We start from the raw sequence: 20451 nt of genomic DNA, 5'->3' as shown, positions 1-20451 counted from the left end.
CCTTGGGGTGAAGGAGTCACTCCCCTGCTTCTGTAGGCACCAACTGCGATGACAACCGGCTCCGTGGATCCCCTCTCCCGCTGAGCTGCATGGATCCTGCATCATGGGTGGTGGACTGAAGTGATCCCGATTGTCCTCTGTAGGAGGCTGGCCTGGCTTATAGTGGATACCTTGTGATACTTACACCTTGTGCCAGGTCCAGTTATCCCTTATTAGTAGATTAGTAGTGTTCTAGCAGTTTAGGCTGATAGAGATAGCTATAGCAGAGCAGCTTAGGCTGAACTAGGAGACATGCAAGGCTCCTACTATACCACTTTTATCACTTAGTACTATATCATAAGAAAACACAATACTCAGAGTAACTAAAAATGAAGGTACTTTATTTTAGTTACAATATGTCAAAAGTATATCAGAGGATATACTCCCTTAGGAGGTAAGTAATATACACAAAATATACAGACACAAACCAAAATCAGGTAAGTAACAGTTAGAAAAGTAGTGCAAACAGTATAGAACACAATAGAATGCAATAGGGAAAAATAGGCCTAGAGGCAACACAAACCATATACTCCAAAAGTGGAATGTGAAAGACGAATGGACCCCAGGCCTAGTGTAATGTGTAGAGGGTCACTGGCAGTGTAAGAAACACTAAGGGTGTCCAAGATACCCCACCCCAAGACCCTGAAAAGTAGGAGTAAATTTACCCTACTACCCCAGAAAGACAGTAAAGTCGAGATAGGGGATTCTGCAACGACAACAACTGACTGCAAAGCACTGAAGATGGGTTCCTAGATCTGAGGACCTGTAAAGGAAGGGGTCAAAGTCTAAGAGTCACGCAAGTGTCCAGGGGGGGCAGGAGCCCACTAAACCCCGGATGAAGGTGCAAAAGGGCTGCCTCTGGGTGGAAGAAGCCAAAGATTCTGCAACAACGGAAGGTGCCAGGAACTTCTCCTTTGGTCAGAAGATGTCCCACGGTGTGCTGGAGGATGCAGAGTTGTTTCAACGCAGAAAGACCGCAAACAAGCCTTGCTAGTGGTTGAAGGTTTTGGGTGCTGCCAGGGCCCAGGAAGGACCAGGAGGTCGCCCCTTGGAGGAGGAGACAGAGGGGTCGCTCAGCAATACGTAGAGCCCAAGCAGAAGCAGGCAGCACCTGCAGAAGCACCTGAACAGACGTTCAGAAGATCTGAGCATGACAGTCAACTCAGCACAACAAAAGGGAGTCCCACGAAGTCGGAGTCCAACTCATCGAGTTGGGCAATGCAGGATGGAGTGCTGGGGACCTGGGCTAGGCTATGCATGAATGAAGTCTTTCAAAAGTGAACAGAAACCCTAGCAGCTGCAGTTCACGCAGTACACAGGATTACTGTCTGGCGTGGGGAGGCAAGGACTTACCTCTACCAAATTTGGACAGAAGGGCCACTGGACTGTCAGGGACACTTGGATCCAGCTCCTGTGTTCCAGGGACCACGCTCGTCAAGATGAGAGGGGACCCAGAGGACCGGTGATGCAGAAGTTTGGTGCCTGCGTTGGCAGGGGGAAGATTCTGTCAACCCACGGGAGATTTCTTCTTGGCTTCCAGTGCAGGGTGAAAGCAGACAGCCCTCAGAGCATGCACCACCAGGAAACAGTCGAGACCGCCGGCAGGATGAGGCGCTAAAATGTTGCTGGTAGTCTTCTTGCTACTTTGTTGCGTTTTTGCAGGCGTCCTGTAGCAGTCAGCGGTCGATCCTTGGCAGAAGTCGAAGAGGGAAGTGCAGAGGAACTCTGGTGAGCTCTTGCATTCGTTATCTGGTGAGATACCCACAGGAGAGACCCTAAATAGGAGGATTGGCTACAGAGAAAGGTAAGCACCTATCAGGAGGGTTTTCTGACGTCACCTGCTGGCACTGGCCTCACAGAGCTGTCCATTGTGCCCTCACACCTCTGCATCCAAGATGGCAGAGGTCTGGGACACACTGGAGGAGCTCTGGGCACCTCCCCTGGGAGGTGCTGATCAGGGGAGTGGTCACTCCCCTTTCCTTTGTCCAGTTTTGTGCCAGAGCAGGGCTGGGGGGATCTCTGAACCGGTGTAGACTGGCTTATGCAGGAAGGGCACCATCTGTGCCCTTCAAAGCATTTCCAGAGACCAGGAGAGGCTATGCCTCCCAGGCCCTTCACACCTATTTCCAAAGGGACGGTGTGTAACACCTTCTCTCAGAGGAAATCCTTTGTTCTGTCTTCCTGGGTCTGAGCTGCCCAGGCCCCGGGGGGCAGAAACCTGCCTGAGGGTTGGCAGCAACAGTAGCTGCAGAAAGTTAGTTTGGTAGTACCCGAGCTCTATGATGGAGACCCGGGAATGCATGGAATTGTCCCCCCAATACCAGAATGTTATTGGGGTGACAATTCCATGACCCTGGACATGTTACATGGCCATGTTCGGAGTTACCATGGTGGCGCTACATATAGGTATTGACATATATGTAGTGCACGTGTGTAATGGCGTCCCCGCACTAACAAAGTTCGGGGAAATTGCCCTGAACAATGTGGGGGCACCTTGGCTAGTGCCAGGGTGCCCACACACTAAGTAACTTTGCACCTAACCTTCACTAAGTGAGGGTTAGACATATAGGTGACTTATAAGTTACTCAAGTGCAGTGTAAAATGGCTGTAAAATAACGTGGACGTTATTTCACTCAGGCTGCAGTGGCAGTCCTGTGTAAGAATTGTCTGAGCTCCCTATCGGTGGCAAAAGAAATGCTGCAGCCCATAGGGATCTCCTCGAACCCCAATACCCTGGGTACCTAGGTACTATATACCAGGGAATTATAAGGGTGTTCCAGTGTGCCAATCACAATTGGTAAAATTAGTCACTAGCCTGCAGTGACAATTTAAAAGCAGAGAGAGCATAAACACTGAGGTTCTGGTTAGCAGAGCCTCAGTGATACAGTGAGGCACCACACAGGGAACACATACAGGGCACACTTTGTGAGCATTGGGGTCCTGGCTAGCAGGATCCCAGTGACCCATAGGCAAAAACAAACATACATACAGTAAAAATGGGGGTAACATGCCAGGCAAGATGGTACTTTCCTACATCCTCTCTTCCAGCTGTCCAATTGGGGTGGAGGTAAGCCCTTGTTTGCCCACACAGGACAGTACCCCCGTGCACCGGTCCTTTGCAGCTGCCAAGGCTTGTTGGCATCCTTTCCACAAGATCTTCACGCAACTTGAAGCTTCAGCCCCCATCACTCCTTCCTGCAACGCACAGCTCCCTGAGTGGTTCTCCGTCGACGTAGGATCCTTTTTCATAGTGCTGCGTGGGCCTCTTCTGCGACTCTTCTGTCCCCATCCTGTGGGTGCTGCCTGGGCTTCTGTGGACTCTCTATGTTGCTGAGGGCCCCCTCTGACTCCTCCCCCGTGGGTAGAGTCCACCTGGTCCTTCCTGGTCCCCGGCAGCTCCACTTTCCACTAACTATGCGTTTTGTGTGTGCCAAGGCTTGTTGGCGGAACCCGAAGACGCAAACCCTACTGCAATCCTTCTTCTGGTGTGGGCCATCACCTGCATACTCCAGGAACTCAACTTCGTCTTCTTGGGTGCAGTGCTGACTCTTCTTCTTCACCGGTGGTTCACCTCTTGCACCTTCACCCTGGTGGGTAGGGGCTCCTGCCCTTCCTGGACCCTGCTGTGCTTCTTGGACTTGGCCCCTTTTTTTCACAGGTCCTCTTGTCCAGGAATGCACTGTTGGAGTCTTGCAGTCTCTTCTGGGCTTTGGTCAATTCTTCTTCTCTTCTCTGTGTGTGATCACACAAATTTACAGTGATTAACTACTGCTTTCCTGGTCGCTGGGGTGGGTTGTGGTACTTGCCTCTGGGCTTTCCTAGTGCTCTCAGCTCACCTCTACACACTACACTTACCTAGGTGGGGGACTGACTTTCACATTCCACTTTCTTAGTACTGACTACACTACACTAAGAAGGGATACCTGGTATAAGGTGTAAGTACCGTAGGTACCCACCACATACCCGACCAGTCTTAGACACCGTTGCAGCAGCTTTGAGAGATTGACTCATCCCCTCGACTTCATGGAGAAACCTGGCACATCGCACTTTGGAACCGATGCATCTCACCTCAGCGCTTTGTTTTTGGAACCGACACATTGCCACTACTGCGTGAACAAAATAGATGCATCCCTCGACCTCAAGTTTGACATCAATGTATTGCTCAATGCACTGCTAGTCTGCACCCCGCATCACACTGTTGTGACCAGGACCATGGTACTCTGTTCACTAGGCTTGTGCTCCATCGTGGTTGGCCTGAACTGTTGACTTTATTCCGGTCCAGCACGACCAGATTACCCCATTGACACTTACTGCTTCTAAGTGCTAGAACTCTTATTCAACTTCTACTTATTGGATGTTTGTCCTTTTTGTCTTGATTTATTTATAAAAACAATTTTCTCTGTAACCTGGTGTAGAGTTTTTTGAAGCGTTTTAATTGTGTTATGTTACACAAATACTTTACACATTGCCTCTTTAGATAAGCTTGCCTGCTCTGTGCCAACCTACTAGAAGGTGAGCACAGGTTATCTTTCAGTGTGTATCTGACTTACACTGCTTGTACAGGGTGCATACTCCGACAACGAGAAACCTAGTTTCTTTAGTCAGGAAAGCATTTGACTTGCCTTCAGGGGATCTCAGAATGTTCCTTGGCCTAGCAAGGCATTGATGATGTTGAGAAAGGGTGTGAGGGCTTCTCCTGTGAGTGTATGATGGTTGAAAAAAGGAAGGGCATTGTCTTCATGGGAGGTTACCTTGAGAGACTTTGAGGTATGGGAGCAATCTGTGTGTGATTTCAGATTAAAAAGTGGGCTACTTGGTGGTGAGGCGACTGGGGATTGCTGGAGGTGAGGGGGGCCAATGAAGTAGTGACAATGTCGGGTCTAGTTTTGTCGATCTCAGTGAAGAAGTGGTTGATGGCATTGCATTTGTCAACTGATGCGAGGACTGTTGGTTCAGTATTTGGTAGTTTTGAATAGGACATTGCTTGTGTTGGTTGCCTCTGTGAAGGTGGTCTTGTAGTAAAAGGTATTCAGCATGACGATTAGGGATTAACAATTGTAGGGGAGTGTTTTATGTATGGTGAAGTCTACTGGCTGTTTTGATATTCCCCAGTCTTTGTTAAGGTACATTAATTTTCTTTAAGCTCTTGAGGTTACCAAGGGACTTAGGGCCTTGGCTTGGTCAATCAGGTCTTCAGGTTGCACATAGTGTTCAACAGGATTTCTCTGTTATAGACATCGAGGAGAGAAGTGACACCTCTGGAAGTCTGGAAACGTTCTGTCTGATTGTTTAGATCTTTTGCACTTTTTCCAGATGGGTGTCTTTGATGAAGCAGAATGCTAATTTCTTTCTTTTTGGTTAAACCTAATGATGAAGTGTAGTATGTGCGATGGTGACGAGGATGGTGATGTGGGAAGAGCTATAGGTGTTTGGCACTGGCTATAATGAAAGTTGAAAGAATGAGCTCCAGTGTTGTGCTTGTGGTGTGTGCTAGGTCATAAATGAGTTGATTTATTCCAGTGTGTTGAAGAGTGTGTAGAAAGCTTCCTTCATGCATTTCATGTTGTCATTGCCGGGGAGACTTAAGAGTCTGAGAAATGTGGGGTGAGTGTGTTAGAATGAGTAGATATGATGAAGCTGAGATTTCCTCCAGGGAGTGGTTGTTTGGTGTGTGTAATCTGTAGATAATGTTAAAGGGGGCTGCTTTGAATGCTTCAAAAGCAAAGTGGCCCATCAGGAGCTTGAAAGGTTTTGGTGTGGTAACATTGCTAAGAGTGAAGGGCCAAATGTTCTTGGGATAGTCACAAGTCCCCCTCCTGGTCTGAGTGTAAGGTCAAACTGTTTCATACTATAACCAACAGGGATAAGGACTTCCAGGATGTAACTGGAGGAGGTTGTGAATGAGGTGTAAGTGAAGAAGAGTGCATTAACTGTATAGTGGTGGTTGATGTCAGTCATACCTGGAGCATGTATGGCTGCACAATGTGCACTGATAAGCATTAGCTGATGTGTTATGTTATAGACGTGGCGTGTATTCTGGTGAGTGATACGTGGATGAATTTAGAGGTAACAGATGTGCAAGAGAAGTGAATGTGTTTCCTTGATCTAAGTGCTAAGTGAGAAATTTGTGAGGCTGCAGTCAAAATAGTATACCTCGACCAAGTGTTCAGACTCTAGGTACTTCCAGGTCCAAATAGATGATGCCCTTGTTTGTTTTCACTTAAGTAAGGGTGCAAAGGTGAGTGATAGCTTGGGGGTAGGATTGTGAAAGCCCTTTTCTGGTGGGAAGCAGAGCCAGTTGCTGGTGACAGGATGGCAAGGGATGTCAGGTGATCCTCATGTGGTGTCAGATGGGGCAATTTTGTCTCCTATTACCTTGGGATTGATGTATTTATAAGCCATTCATGGGAGGGAAATTAGAGAGAACAAAGTCCCTTGTTGGTCGATTGGACCCCACTGGGAGGTCATGTGACCCTCCTGTGGTGACATTTGGGGCGCATCTGTCATCTTCTGTATCTGGACTGATGTATTTGTAAGTCATTTGCAGGTGGAAAAACAGATATGCTTGCTGGTTGGCAAGATGCCACAAGGTTGTCACTTTACCCTCCAGCAGTGTCAAGTAATGTATGATAGCCTGGCACATGCTACAGAGTGGCAACTATAGTTGGAGCTTGTAATAAAAGAATCTTCCATATGGTTATAGATTCTGAGTCTTTACCCATTTTCTGAGTTTGGGTTTCGAAAGATATAGAGCTGTCTATCATATGGAGTTTTTCTAAAAACTGTTCAACCATATGTGTTACCAGGGGAAGATTTTAGTGAAGCCGATATCATCTCAACAGAGAGTGCCTTTTATAGAAGTGAAGAACACACAAGACACACATATTCTGACCATTATGGTCCTTCAAAAAATGTAAACGCAACATAAACAATTGGTTATTAGTTATGTTAAAAAAATACCTAAACCTAAAAATTTATAAATTATGAAGTTTCAGCACATATTATATACTTTGTTTCTTATAGGGCAGTCCTATTCTTTTTATAGGGGCTCAATTGTTTTATCATTAAAAGTCTTTAAATTGTTCTCCCATATCTATAAACTGATATTGCCGACACAGAAGAGAGGATGTGCTAAAAATGGTGTTAAGTAGAATTCTTTTCTTCATAGTTGGGGGTCTGCTACTACATCACACATAGAGCACGTTTTGTGTTCATTCCTCATTTGAATGGGTCAATGTGTATCAACCAATGAGAATGGTTACTTTGGGGGGGGGTATTTTTCAGGACTGGAATCTTCTAAAGGTCAGAATGGCAAGCTCTGTTCCCGCTGGATGGAGTTCGAGGAGGAGCTATCTCCATCAGGAGATACGCTAATGAGTATGTTTTAGACTGTTCTTATTTCATCCTTATGTGAGAACACTGCATCAGCGTGGCCCGTGTCTTAGTTAGTGTGTCTATTTTCTGGCATAGGTTTCTGGTCTCTCTATCATCCAATCAGGAATCTGTCCTGACTGCCAACAGCCACAAAGAAAACTTAAACAACAACAGATGGTCAGACTGAAAGATAAGGAAAACTATAACAGAAGGAAAAAATATTAACCAAGAGGAAAGTACTACAAAATACAAATTGAGACCATGAGGAGTCCAATGGTCTGAATCTACTGACAATGAGTTAAGATACAATCTCAAACAAAAGAGTTATTCCCATTTTATACATTTAAGGAATAGCCTCTCCACAATGTTTTCAATAAGTATTACCCATATCATGAAAAAAGTAAAGATAGTGGTTGACAAGGTACAAGCAGACAATTATACTGACACAATGATGGGAGAGGTAACAGACTGAAGTGAAGATAATGTGGGTGCACCTAAATTGCAACACTGGAGTCGGGGACCCAGAGGTGTCAAGTGGTTTTATTTCATGTGTAACACATACAATTATTCCTGGTCTTTTAGTCAACATCACGTTGCATTCTGTGAATTGTAGTTTTACCTTTTCCTATTGTGTTCTGTACTGTACATTCTGTTCACTGCATACTCAAAATCTTGTGTGTGGGGAGGCGTAAATATAGGGAGGCAAAGAGCACAAATTCTCTTGTGAGAGATGAAGATGGAGAGATCCACAGAAAGCTGTATCGAGCCCCCAAGATTTTGTTCTCTCTGAGACTGAAGAAGGTGAATTGAACTATAGTTCTAAAGCTTGAACAGTGCCTTCAATAAGGTGTGTCAGTGCTACTTTAACAGTGAAACCTGTCCAGCCACAAGTCAAAACACTTAAGAAAAGAGACACATTGTAAGGGCTTTGTATAATGTGATATGGTTAGAAATAGATCTGATCATGGAAGGCAGGTTGTTCCATGTTTTTGCTGATAAGATCTGCCCCTGAATCCTGCTCATTTGATATGGGGGAGCACCAAATGATTAGAATATTCCGGCAGCAGTGATCAAACAGGTATCTGGGCCATAAGATGAATAGAAAGTCAATGAAAGACAGCTAAATAACAAGAGACGTGGGAATGTCCAATCAGGCAGGCAGCCATGTTATGAAGTATCTCTAGGCATTTCAGCATGCAACAGGGAGACCTAATTAAAATGTGTTGCTGAGGTCCATCTGAGATAAGCACTTGTACAATATTTTTATGGCAGGCAATTGGAAGGGGTAGAAGAGTTTTGTGCAAGATTCTAAGGCCCAGATTTACTGTCCTTCGTGCAATGGAGTTCTGCACGAAAAACTGATAGGGTGTAATATGTAAACGCCAGACAACAGCACAGCTCTAGATTTAGTAAGAGTCTTCTGCCAATGTCAGCGGTCCCGCTATACCTGACTGTTGTGTATGTCGCTAGGCCTAACGCTGTTGCTCTAAGGCAAGCCAACAGTGTCTGGCCTAAGATTTGTATTGGAAGTTCACCTTTCAGTACAAATTCCTAGCCTAGGTGAAGGTAACATCACAACGGTCAAAGACGTAAAATTTGTGCTTTAAGGTAAAGCACATTTGTTACAGATAGGTATATGAGGTGATATATTGCTTGACTCATTGGTTGTGCCTGCTTTTATTTGGCATTAAGATTTGAGGAAAACCCAGACCATGCTAAATTAGTAGATAGGGATAAACATCAAACACTTATATACAGGTGACCATGTTATGATTGGACTATGGTTGTTATGGGCACTCATTCCCAATGGTTCATGAGATATGTAGTCTTAATGTAGAGGTCATGGGCATGTCCAATCAGGCAGGCAGCCATGTTATGAAGTATCTCTAGGCATTTCAGCATGCAACAGGGAGACCTAATTAAAATGTATTGCTGAGTTCTATCTGAGATAAGCGCTTGTACAATATTTTTATGGCAGGCAATTGGAAGGGGTAGAATAGTTTTGTGCAAGATTCTAAGGCCCAGATTTACTGTCCTTCGTGCAATGGAGTTCTGCACGAAAAACTGATAGGGTGTAATAAGTAAAGGCCAGACAACAGCACAGCTCCAGATTTAGTAAGAGTCTTCTGCCAATGTCAGCGGTCCCGCTATACCTGACTGTTGTGTATGTCGCTAGGCCTAACGCTGTTGCTCAACGGCAAGCCAACAGTGTCTGGCCTAAGATTTGTAATGGAAGTTCACCTTCCAGTACAAATTCCTAGCCTAGGTGAAGGTAACATCACAATGGTCAAAGACGTAAAATGTGTGCTTTAAGGTAAAGCACATTTGTTACAGCTAGGTATATGACGTGATATATTGCTTGACTCATTGGTTGTGCCTGCTTTTACTAGTCATTAAGATTTGAGGAAAACCCAGACCATGCTAAATTAGTAGATAGGGATAAACATCAAACACTTATATACAGGTGACCATGTTATGATTGGACTATGGTTGTTATGGGCACTCATTCCCAAAGGTTCATGAGATATGTAGTCTTAATGTTTTTTCTTTCACAAGTTCTTTGAAAGCTGCTATTTATTAAGGTGATGAAAGAAATGCATAATCCTCACCTCCTTGTTCTTAATAGAATTTAAAATGTCCTTCTTGTTAGCTAGGACATTTTTTAATCTATGTCATAGCCAGAGGCAAGGATTATGCATGTTGAAAGCTCACTTATCACCAGATCTGCAGCTTCCGAAATGGGTTTAAAATTGAACATCTTAAAGGTTGATTCAAATGATCGGTCCACCACACTTATGATGTCTTCCAGTCTGCCACCTACCTGAATGGCCTTAGATGCCATGGCCCCCTAGTGGAATGAGATCCACATTTTTGTATATCCACACCACCTTCTGCCATGATCCACCATACGCACCTGGCAATGGAAGGTGAAGATACAGTTTCTGAATGGCAATGAGAAGTTGTCTCTCACCTGGTGGTCTGACATCAGCTACCATATCTTCGTATGCTTTAATGCATCTTACCACATATAACTTAGGGTGTTCCGAAAAGGCAGGATAGGATAAGGACCTGGTATTAGTCTTAGTTCACCTGGATATGACAAACGTTTCTCCCTCTATTGTGAAAACTCTGCCTGAAGTATGCAGTGCCCATATATTTTAGACACTCTTGCATGATATTAGACATAATAAGAAGGCCAGTTTCAAGACAGGTATTGATTATCTTGCCAACTCAATAATAGTCTTAGTACCAAATTAACATCCCACAGGCAGAGTGTCTGGGCTCTGGAGGTCTAGAAAGTCAAATACCTCACATTAGTTAACAGATTCCAAGGATGTTCACCAACAGGCTTGTTATCAGTAGTCTCATGGCCGGATGATATGGCCGACTGTATTGTATGCCAACCTTCACTATGTCAATTACGCTAAAATATTTAATATCAAAGTAACTTATGCCCCCAAGGAGTCCAGATGTTTCTCTACAAAAGAATGATGCCATTGTCTCCAAGTCGAACAATATCTTTTGGTGGTGCCAGCAGCCCATGCCTGTTGGATGAAGTTTGCAGCCTCTGCTGAAAGGTGGTCATCCTTCCAGCATCTCTGGAAATGTTCCATGCCATGAGGGAGAGATGACTCTGAAGAGCCACAGGGAGCAGAATGCCATTATGATCCCTGAGGATTGGGGGGAATAAGGGCAGTTCTATCGGGTGATTCTAGGACGGTTCCTTCTACAATAGGAAACATGCTTGCAAATTCTCATGGTCAAGACTGATTTGCATATGGCTAGGCCTAAACTGGGGGGCATGGTGAACAAAAGAATTGATGGAATAAACCCAGATCTGTGACTTATTTATGCTTGTTTGCTTTTGTTGCCCTTAGTGCTCCGGGTATGCCCAGACATGGGTCCTGGGCTTACTATGCTACTGGATTCAAGCTATCGTGGATGATGAAGGGTGATACCCTGAAACAGGTCCCAGGATGCTTGTTTCCAGGCCAAGCTGGACTGTTCCCATGGGGAATAGGGTCAAGACTGATTTGCTTATGGCTGGGTCCAAATTGGGGTGGCATGGTGAGCAAAAGAATTGATGGATTAAACCCAGATCTGTGACTGGGGGTGAATGTTTGATTGGTTCTGCATTCCATCCACCATTTGTGTTTGTTTGCTTTTGTTGCCCTAAGTGCACCGGGTATGCCCAGATGTGGGTCACAAGACTACTAGCCCACTGTATTCAAGCTAGCCTGACTGATGAGGGGTGATACCCTGAAACTGGGCCCAGGATGCACTTGTGTTTGTTTGCGACTTCTAATTTGGCGTTACTGGCAACAGAGGTGCTGATTGTTGTATGACCTGAGCCACTACCCTGGGAAACATCAGAAAAGGTGGAAAGGCATACGGCTGATCCTTTGACCAGTCCTGTAGGAAAGCATTCACTTCTAGTGCATCCTGATCCATTCTCCAGCTTACTTACCTTGCTAGTTGATGGTTCAGTTGAGATGCAAAAAGATCCGAGTCGCACGAACCCCATCTGTCTATCAGAGCTAGAAAAATTGGTCAATCCAATTTCCAATCACTGCTGACCACGAAGTTCCTGAAGTTCCAGTCCACCACCGAATTCTCAATCTCTGGAAGGTATTCTGCTGTCACTGAAATCAGTTTCTGCAGGCAGTAGTGCCACAATTCCTTTGTGAGATTCAACAGAATCTTCAAGCAGATGTCTTTCAATCAGTTAACGTATTGTACTACTGAGATGTTGTCCATCCATAACAGAATACAGCAGGATGCTCTGTCCTTGGTGAGGGTTTTTATTGCAAGGGATCCCGTCAGGAGTTCCAGACAATTGATGTGAAATTGCAATTCCTCCTTCAACCATCTGCCACCAATCCATACATCACTGCATCTGGCCCCCCAGCCCAGAAGGTTGGAGTCCGATTCTATGACTATGTCCGGCATTGTCCCAAAAATCACCCTTCTATTCCAGGCATCCATATGGTCAAGCCACCACTGGAGATTTGTCTTGGCTTACGGAGACAAGGAAATTAGTTCTCGTAGGTGTGCCGCTTTGAGTCTCCGTAGGTAGGGCTCGATAGTGCAAAAGTCCTGGGAAGTTGGCTTGAATGGATGAGGAGAGAAGTCCCACTATTCCGGCCCGTTGCGGTAGAGAGATTCTGACCTGTCTTAGGGCAGCTCTGTGTTCCCTCCGTATTTTTGTGACCTTTGAAAAGGGAAGAATCAGGAAAGCCAAGACTGAGTCAAAGAGGAACCCCAGGAATGTCATGTGTTGGGTTGGAATCAGTTTGGTTTTCCGTTCGTTGATGATACACCCCACTTCCTGAAGGAGTGCAATAGTCATGTTCAGATTGTATCTGAGTTGCACCCGAGACTGGTCCATAAGAAGGAGGTAATCCATATAGATGATCATCCGAATCCCCCTTGTGTGGAGAACCTCCACCGCTGGTCTGAGGAGCTTTGTAAAGCACCATGGGGCTGATGAAAGATTGAAGGGGAGAGCTTGAAATTTGTACGCTTGTCTACCCCATGCAAACTAGAGAAATGTCTAATCAGGTAGACAGATGGGTACTGTGAGTTAGGCATCCTTGAGATTCAGTCTGACCAGCCAGTCCCCTGTTAGAAGATGGCTCTTAGCAGATGGATACCTTCCATCTTGAAATGGTGGTATACCAGCCACTCATTGAATTCTCTCAAGTTCATGACCAGCCTGAAGCCATTGTCCTTCTACTGTATGAGGAATAGGTTGCTCAAAAAACCCTGAGAATAAAGTACCAACCTGTAAATGGTGCCTTTTTCTAGAAGTTCTGTTACCTCTTAATCTATGAGATTAATCTCATCATTCCAGAAGACCACAGCACTCGGTCGAGGTTCCTGAACTGGAGATCTGTAGAACTTGATGTGAAAGCCTCAAACTGTTTGGTGTAATTTTCCTCCATTTGTGAGCATACGTTAGAAGTCTCCCCCCTAGGTTTTGTGGGAAATAAATGGTACTGCTTACCAGAATTTCCTCCTGATTCATTTGTGCCTGCTCCTTTTTCTGCCTTGCCCTCTGATGGGATGGAAGGTTTTCTGTCTTCCACAGTTCCAGCTATTGTTCCTCTTGAACTGGATTCTAGAGGGGTCTTATTGGTACAACTGGTCGGATGAGTGGCCCCTGCCTCGTCCAGCCCCTGTACAAACCTTCCCAGGAAAAATCTTTTTAATGGAAGATTGCGCCCTTCCTTTACAAATGGTTCCCCAAAGAGATTACCCTGGGCAATGACCCCGGCCTCAGAGGTTGCGAGTTCTCCAAGCTTGGAGTCTATCTTGATGAGGACAGATCTTTGTTCTGCTGCTAGCACACAGTTTGCATTCCCTCTGCGCCAAACCAGCCGCGATTTCTGTGGACATGGGGATGCCTGACTGCTTTGACTGTTCCACCATCTGAATGATCTGTGTAAGGGGACCAACTACGTCTATGAGTTTATCTTGGCAATTTCTCCAAGAATGGTTTATGTCCTTCTTAGAGTCCCTCATATACTGTATATGTTGAAGGATGTGTACAATTTGGGATCAATATACGGTGTGGCTGGCACTTTCCCTTGCAATGAGGGCCTGGGGCATTCAGCCCTAAGTCTTACTCAGACTTGCTTTTCTAAAGGCTGGCGGATTTTGTTAGCTACGTAGTGCGCCACCTTTTGGTCCGGGTCCATTTGGACAAGCAGGGATGGTAGATACCAGTGGGATCGAACATGTCTGAGTGGCCTGTGTCCCCTTCTGGGGATTCAGAGGAATTTGATCCTGGGCACCATGGTGTGCCTGAGTCCTTATCCTCGTTGGATGAGATGTATCCATCTGAATCACCCTCCCCTATATAGCAACCCCCAGAATCAAGATCTGAATTTGGGGCAACTGCGTCCCTAATTTCTCTGGGTTTGTCTCCTTTCCCGTATGGTGCAGGTTTAAGCATGCACTCACTCTTACGGAAGGTCTCTGTTAACTTGTTGAAACCTTCCGGGTGCCCTGCATTATACTTAAGAGGCCTTCTTTCCCCGTTCGCACTAGCACTATGGCCTGCTCTTATTGATGAAAGGTTACTGAAAACCCCTGGAATACTCTTAGCCAATTTATCTACCTGATCTTGCAGGTGGGGGGGGCAGCACTCTAAAAATGCTCTGAAAGTGCTTGGTCAACCCCTGCAGGGAGGCATTGTGGAGGCCATTCCTCTTCTGCGTTCTGTAAGGAGGAATATTCATGATCATTGAAGTGGTCCATTAAATGAGGGTGAGAGCGCCAACAGCAATATATTAGGGCCAAAGCTTTTAGAGGGCAGCCCACTCACAAGTGCTCATAAACTGTATAAAATGGGTGCGATAATATGTGTTCGCCACCAGGTGGCGTTTAAGCTGTTTGGCTGCATAGAGAAACAAGCATTTACAATGCAACGGGTCTCGCGTTTGCTCATGTTAGAGCTGATCGCGTTGTAAACTCCTAACCCGACATTTCACCTATCTGGCAAAAGTGCATTTGTGTACACAACCCTAAAAAGTGAAATTAATTATGTAAAGCGCTCGACTTCTGCCAAGCGAGATCGCGCTCGTAAATTAGAGAAAAAGAAGTCCACGAGCCCGATGCAAAACAGCGAGCCTCGCATGTTTTCTGTACTTGGTCGCTGCACTCGAGGAGGGCTAGCCACCGGAAAAGGCATGACGTATGCTTGCCTTCGACTAATGAAAGCAAGCAGATTTTATTAGGCAAGCCCACGAACCAATAAAAAACACTGACGTGAAGTTGGCAGGGCTCCAAGCCCTTTTCTAAATACAAAAGCGTCTCGCTGCGATACGCATGCGCGAGCGCATGCAACGCAGACTCGACCCTAAAAACAAGGGAAGCAATTGACGTAGCGGTGTCTGGAATGCAAGGGTTGGCATGGGAAACGTGAGGAAAACCCAAAGAGAAAACCTATCATGGTTTACCCAAATGCGCATGCAAGCCTTTTAGGAGCACTACACAAGCCGCTCAAACAGGCCGCAATGCGCCTGACAGTACAATTGTCAACACACATGAGCGCATCCACAGGACCCTTGCGGGATATAAAAAAAAACGTGCACTCGAGCTAAAAGCCTACCGCGCAAAAGGGTCAGATGAAAACCCAAGAATACAACAATAAAATGTAAACAAGCTAGCAGTTATTAAAGTATTTATTTAGGGAGGCAAAGTTAAGAAAAGCAGTGATTTAACTGACGAGCAGTGGAGGAAGAGGAAGGGACGTCACACACTTGTATATATAGACTGAGTTATGATTGGACTATGGTTGTTATGGACACTCATTCCCAGTGGTTCATGTCTTATTGTTTTTTCTTTCATAAGTCCTTTGAGAGCTGCTATTTAATAAAGTGAAGAAAGAAATGCATAATCCTTGCCTCCGATACTGACAGAATTAAGTGCATGTGCCCCAACTACCTGTCCCAACCAGGAAGTGACTAATACTGCTTCCTGTGTTAGGAGTGCCCCGGCAACTAAAAGCCCTTTTTCTATAGCCTCCACCCTTTAAGCCGGTACAATACTGAAACGGTTGATTTCATGTGTTCATGATCCGGTCAGCCTGTGATTTGTATAACGCATAATTATAGCTATTTACGCACCATAATTTCTGGTGTCAAACACATTATTTGCTCTGTGACATAGTTCCAAAAAAACAATTTAGGGCATGCCCCGTGTTTCACAGGAATTCCCTGTCTTCTGCAGGGAAAATAATATTTTAATTGCAACTATTGATTTCTTTCAAAATTGTTAACTTTCTTATGGTGGCTTAGTTCCCACCCTTACGTCAATCAAAAACACATTGTATTGATACACCCTGAATCTTAAATTCGGAGCTAAACATACCTCTCTTCGCCTCAGGAAGGGCCTTCCACCAGAACCAGCTACAACAAAGACATCAATTGAAGTATGTTTTCAGACTCTTTCGTACACTCTACTGAACACCTTTAACTCATTTTCATGCGCATTTCATATCCCTCAGAAGTGGCTAAGGTGTCAAGAAGAAATATATATATACCCCTTTATAAATAACAAATAAATATGATTGTAACATAGTTATGAGTTTTTCCATTTTAAGTCAGTCAAATATGTATAGATCCGATTTTCGTCCAAAGAACGCAATTAAAGCTGCATAGTTGGAATTGCATTATTCCACATAAAACATCACTCAAAAACTTATAACAACTGACTTTATGTACTGAATCAATAAGAAATAAATCTCAAGGAGAGGTTAGAGAGGTTGGAAAGATAGAGGGAAACGTGGGAGATATTATTTAACTGATTACTAAGTAAAGAATCCAGAACCTAAAGCAGAATTAAGTAGCTCAAGAAGTCCAGGGAAAGTGACTATGATGATTTCAAAACCTATCTTGTGGTTTGTGCCACATGTGTTAGAAACATTATTAATGCCTTAAGTGACTTTAATCACATAAGGCCCTGGTATTGGAGATCTTCTCTCTAGCGACACCTTATATGTTCTAGAGCAGTGGTTCCCAACCTTTTGATTTCTGTGGACCCCCACTTTAACATTAATGGAACCCAGGGACCCCCACTGAATCATCATTAGAATCCGGGGACCCCCGTTTGAGTCATTACTGAAAGCTGGGGACCTAATTTGTCAATATTTGTTAATATTTTAAAATTTTCTAGGCTCTCGCGGACCCCCTGAGAAGGCTTCACGGACCCCCAGGGGTCTCCGGACCACAGGTTGGGAACCAATGTTTTAGAGTTATACCTTTGTCAATTTTTTGCAATTGTATTTAGGGCAATAGTTATACTGTGTTTACAGTGGCATAAGAAAGGCTGCCTCAGCTGCTGCGGTGAGTGGGGCTCCTGAGCTCCAAGGGCCCCCTCAGCACAGACCTGAGAGTTCCTGAGTGAGTCTGCAGGGGGGCTCTCAAGTTTTGTTACGCCATTGTGCATTTGTTATCATTTTTAGATAGTTTTTTGAATAATTTAATAATATTAAATATTATGATTAGTGAATCTCAGTTATTACTAAAACTCACCCTATGGTCTATGGTCCAATTTCCTTCTTCTCTTCTCATGATTGGAAGCTGGGAATCGTAGGGTGTTGGAGTGCAGCAGTCGCGACATCTGTTTTCGGTGGAGTTGGGCGCTAGCTCGACAAGTTCGAACATCGTAACCTCATCGTAGATTTTAAATAACATTTCTATCTAAAATCCACAAGATTAACACTTTATTCAGAAGGAAGTCCATGAAGTTAGTTTCACAAATAATTTGCAATGTGAAACCATCACACACAGTCCTGACCTCCAGAAGTACCATCTTAAAGGTCTGAAAGGTATTTACATATTGATTGTTGGATCAATACAAACGGAAAGAAATCTTCCAATGGCCAATCAGATCACTTATTCATTATTCATAAACAGACTATCTATTTCCTCCTTGACACCTCCCTCCCCGTGAACCACTCTCAAAATAAGCCTGTCAGGGTTAGCATGCACGTGGCCTAGGTTTTGTCTCACGATGTACACATTACAATGGAATTAGTTGGAGCTGGAATTAGCTTCCATCCCTGGAGCATTTGAACTGGAAGAACTGGACAGCGTTCTTTTACTGTCATACTTTTAAAACATCAAAGATTTGAAGCAATAAGAAATGCAACGAGCAGGAGGGTAACTATAGCTAAGGTGCCATATAAAAATGTAAGGCAGATTGAAAAGGCTAAATGAACAATGGATATTCAAAGATATAAACCAAATGTACCCCATCCTGAAAAGCAATTCTTCGGCCATTCAAGAACACCCTAAACCCTAAAGTTTCGTGGCCATTTAAAAGTAGATTGTAAGGCTCCGGTGGTGATACTACACCTATGTTGGGGATATGTGTAATATTGAGGGATTACAAGTTGATCCGCTAAGAGCCAATGTGAAATGGAGTTCAGCATACAAAAATAAGCAAACCCATAATTCTGAGCCTTTTGTCTTGGTATAAGTCCTCCAGGAATGAACCCAAGGATTTGCCCCTAAGAAAAAAAAATGAGGCGCTACTGCATACAATAATACCATGAGACCTGTAATACCATTTAACTGTAAACTCAAGCTTCTGCTCAAAATGATATGGAACACCATTCATAATAATATTGTATCTGTGTGCAATTTCAGTGTTTCATTATTTGGTATACTGTCCCCTTCAAAAATAACAATAAAATGCATGGCACCACTACAAAGCTTATTTAATCAACATTACAAGAAACATGGTCACATTAGTTAATGTTTTTAAAGTTTTTTTTTTATTGCAAGCATATGGCAGACACATTTAGGTGGTTGCAGTTTTTTCTAATAATATCGTCTGTGTGTGCTTGTCATGAGCTTACCAGGCCAAACCTTTTGGTTATGCCAATGCTCCCTTTCTTACTCTAGCCAGGTCTGCATCACTTCGAGTACTGTGTGTGTAAATACTTTCCCTCCACAAGTATGGGACATTCTCCCATACTGAAGCTTCAATGGTTTGTGCTATCATCTTATGCATCAAGACCATTACATTGCTTCTAATTTATTTTTGCAATATCAATTGGGTTGTATTGGCACCCACCAGTCCACGTTGCGTGGTAGTATAACCCAAGAATCCCCCCAGGAGCGCTTTTTCTTCACTGAAATGGTGTATGCCCCCTCCACAGCAGTGCTGTTCTCTACAAACTACCTCCCCCCAATCTGGCAAGAGCAAACTCTGGCAGAGCTACCTGCCCCATCACTCAGACTTCACTATCATTTCTATGGTGTATAACAGGCTTGAAAGGTTTGGGGAAAAGTGATTAAATCTGGGGTTCTCAGAAAGTGGAACCCACCAGAGCAAAGTAGAGTTGGTACACAGTTGCAGAGTACAGGGAGAGATGCAGTAAGATGGACTGACAATGTGTCATTTAGAAGAGAATACGTCTCCCAATATACAGATATGCATATAGCTGTCTTGTGAGAGCTCCTCCTGCAGAAACTGTAGGAATATGGCACTGTATATACTGTACCAAAGTGAGGTATAGTGTGCACAAAGTCTAAGAGTTCCCCAGAAGCTTTACAGAGGCTAAAGTAGATAATACTTATTCTCTTTTTTGTGGTAGTGTGGTCAAGCAGTTAGGCCTATCAGAGGGTAGTGCAAAGCATTAATTGTAGACACACAGTCAAGGAATGAAACACACACTCAATTACTAACTCCAGCCCAATGTTTTATGTATCAAAAATATAGTTGGTCATTTTTATTTCTAGAACCAAAAGGATCTTTGTTGCAGGTGCATATAGTTTCAAGAATGTATCACTTTCAAGTATCAAATGCTTGGTCCCAGCTGGTATTCTCTAATTTTCTCAACAGACTTGCTGCCAAAATGTGGGGCCTGGTCTGAAGGGCAGGCATCTCCACTGGCTGGGGTGCCCTGAGGCAGCATAACAAAAGGCAGGAGCATTTGAGGCTCACTGCCAAGTGTTGGTGTTCCTGCAGGGGGGTGTGAAGCACCTTAATCCAGTGTAGGCTTTGTTCCTGACTCCTGAGAGCACAAAGGCACTCACCTCATTGGTCCATAAACTTGCCTGGTGGTAGCAGGCTGGCACAGACTGGTCAGCCACATGCTAGAGAGTTAGGTGAATTTAAGCGGGCATCTCTAAGATGCCCCTCTGTGTGTATTTTACAAAATATCCAACACTGGCATCATTGTAGGTTTCTGGAGCTGTGACATTTGATACAAAACTTCCCAGCATCCAGTGAAGCAATTATCGAGCTGTGGAGTTCGTAAAAACCAACTCCCAGCCCATGTACTCAATATGGCTACACTGCACTTACAATGTCTAAGAATTGACTTAGACACTGTAAGGGCATATTGCTCATGCAGCTAAGCCCTCACCTGTGGTGCAGTGCATCCTGCCTTAGGACTGTAAGTAAGGCCTGCTAGAGCGGTGATTTGCCTATGCTACAGACAGTGGTTTGTGGACATGGCACCCAGGGAGGGATGCCATGTCAACTTTACCTTTTTCTCCAAACCAACAAACACAATAT

General features: G+C 44.4%; 1 protein-coding gene across 3 annotated transcripts in view; it reads right to left on the bottom strand.

The window, feature by feature from the left end:
- The window catches only part of LOC138260777 (uncharacterized), a 252241-nt gene that overhangs the window by 17303 nt on the left and 214487 nt on the right, over positions 1-20451 (bottom strand). For 2 of the 3 annotated variants that reach the window (XM_069209227.1, XM_069209226.1), the window contains one exon: positions 17454-17621. The exons of the other annotated variant lie outside the window; for it this stretch is intronic. In XM_069209227.1, the coding sequence (XP_069065328.1) occupies positions 17454-17621 (168 nt within the window). The remainder of the gene's footprint in view (positions 1-17453; positions 17622-20451) is intronic. 3 annotated transcript variants of the gene reach the window in all.

The sequence above is a fragment of the Pleurodeles waltl genome, chromosome 10 (genome assembly GCF_031143425.1).
Source record: "Pleurodeles waltl isolate 20211129_DDA chromosome 10, aPleWal1.hap1.20221129, whole genome shotgun sequence".
Classification (NCBI taxonomy): domain Eukaryota; kingdom Metazoa; phylum Chordata; class Amphibia; order Caudata; family Salamandridae; genus Pleurodeles; species Pleurodeles waltl.
The sequence above is the reverse complement of the archived record's forward strand: the minus strand, read 5'-3'. Positions and strand labels throughout refer to the sequence as shown.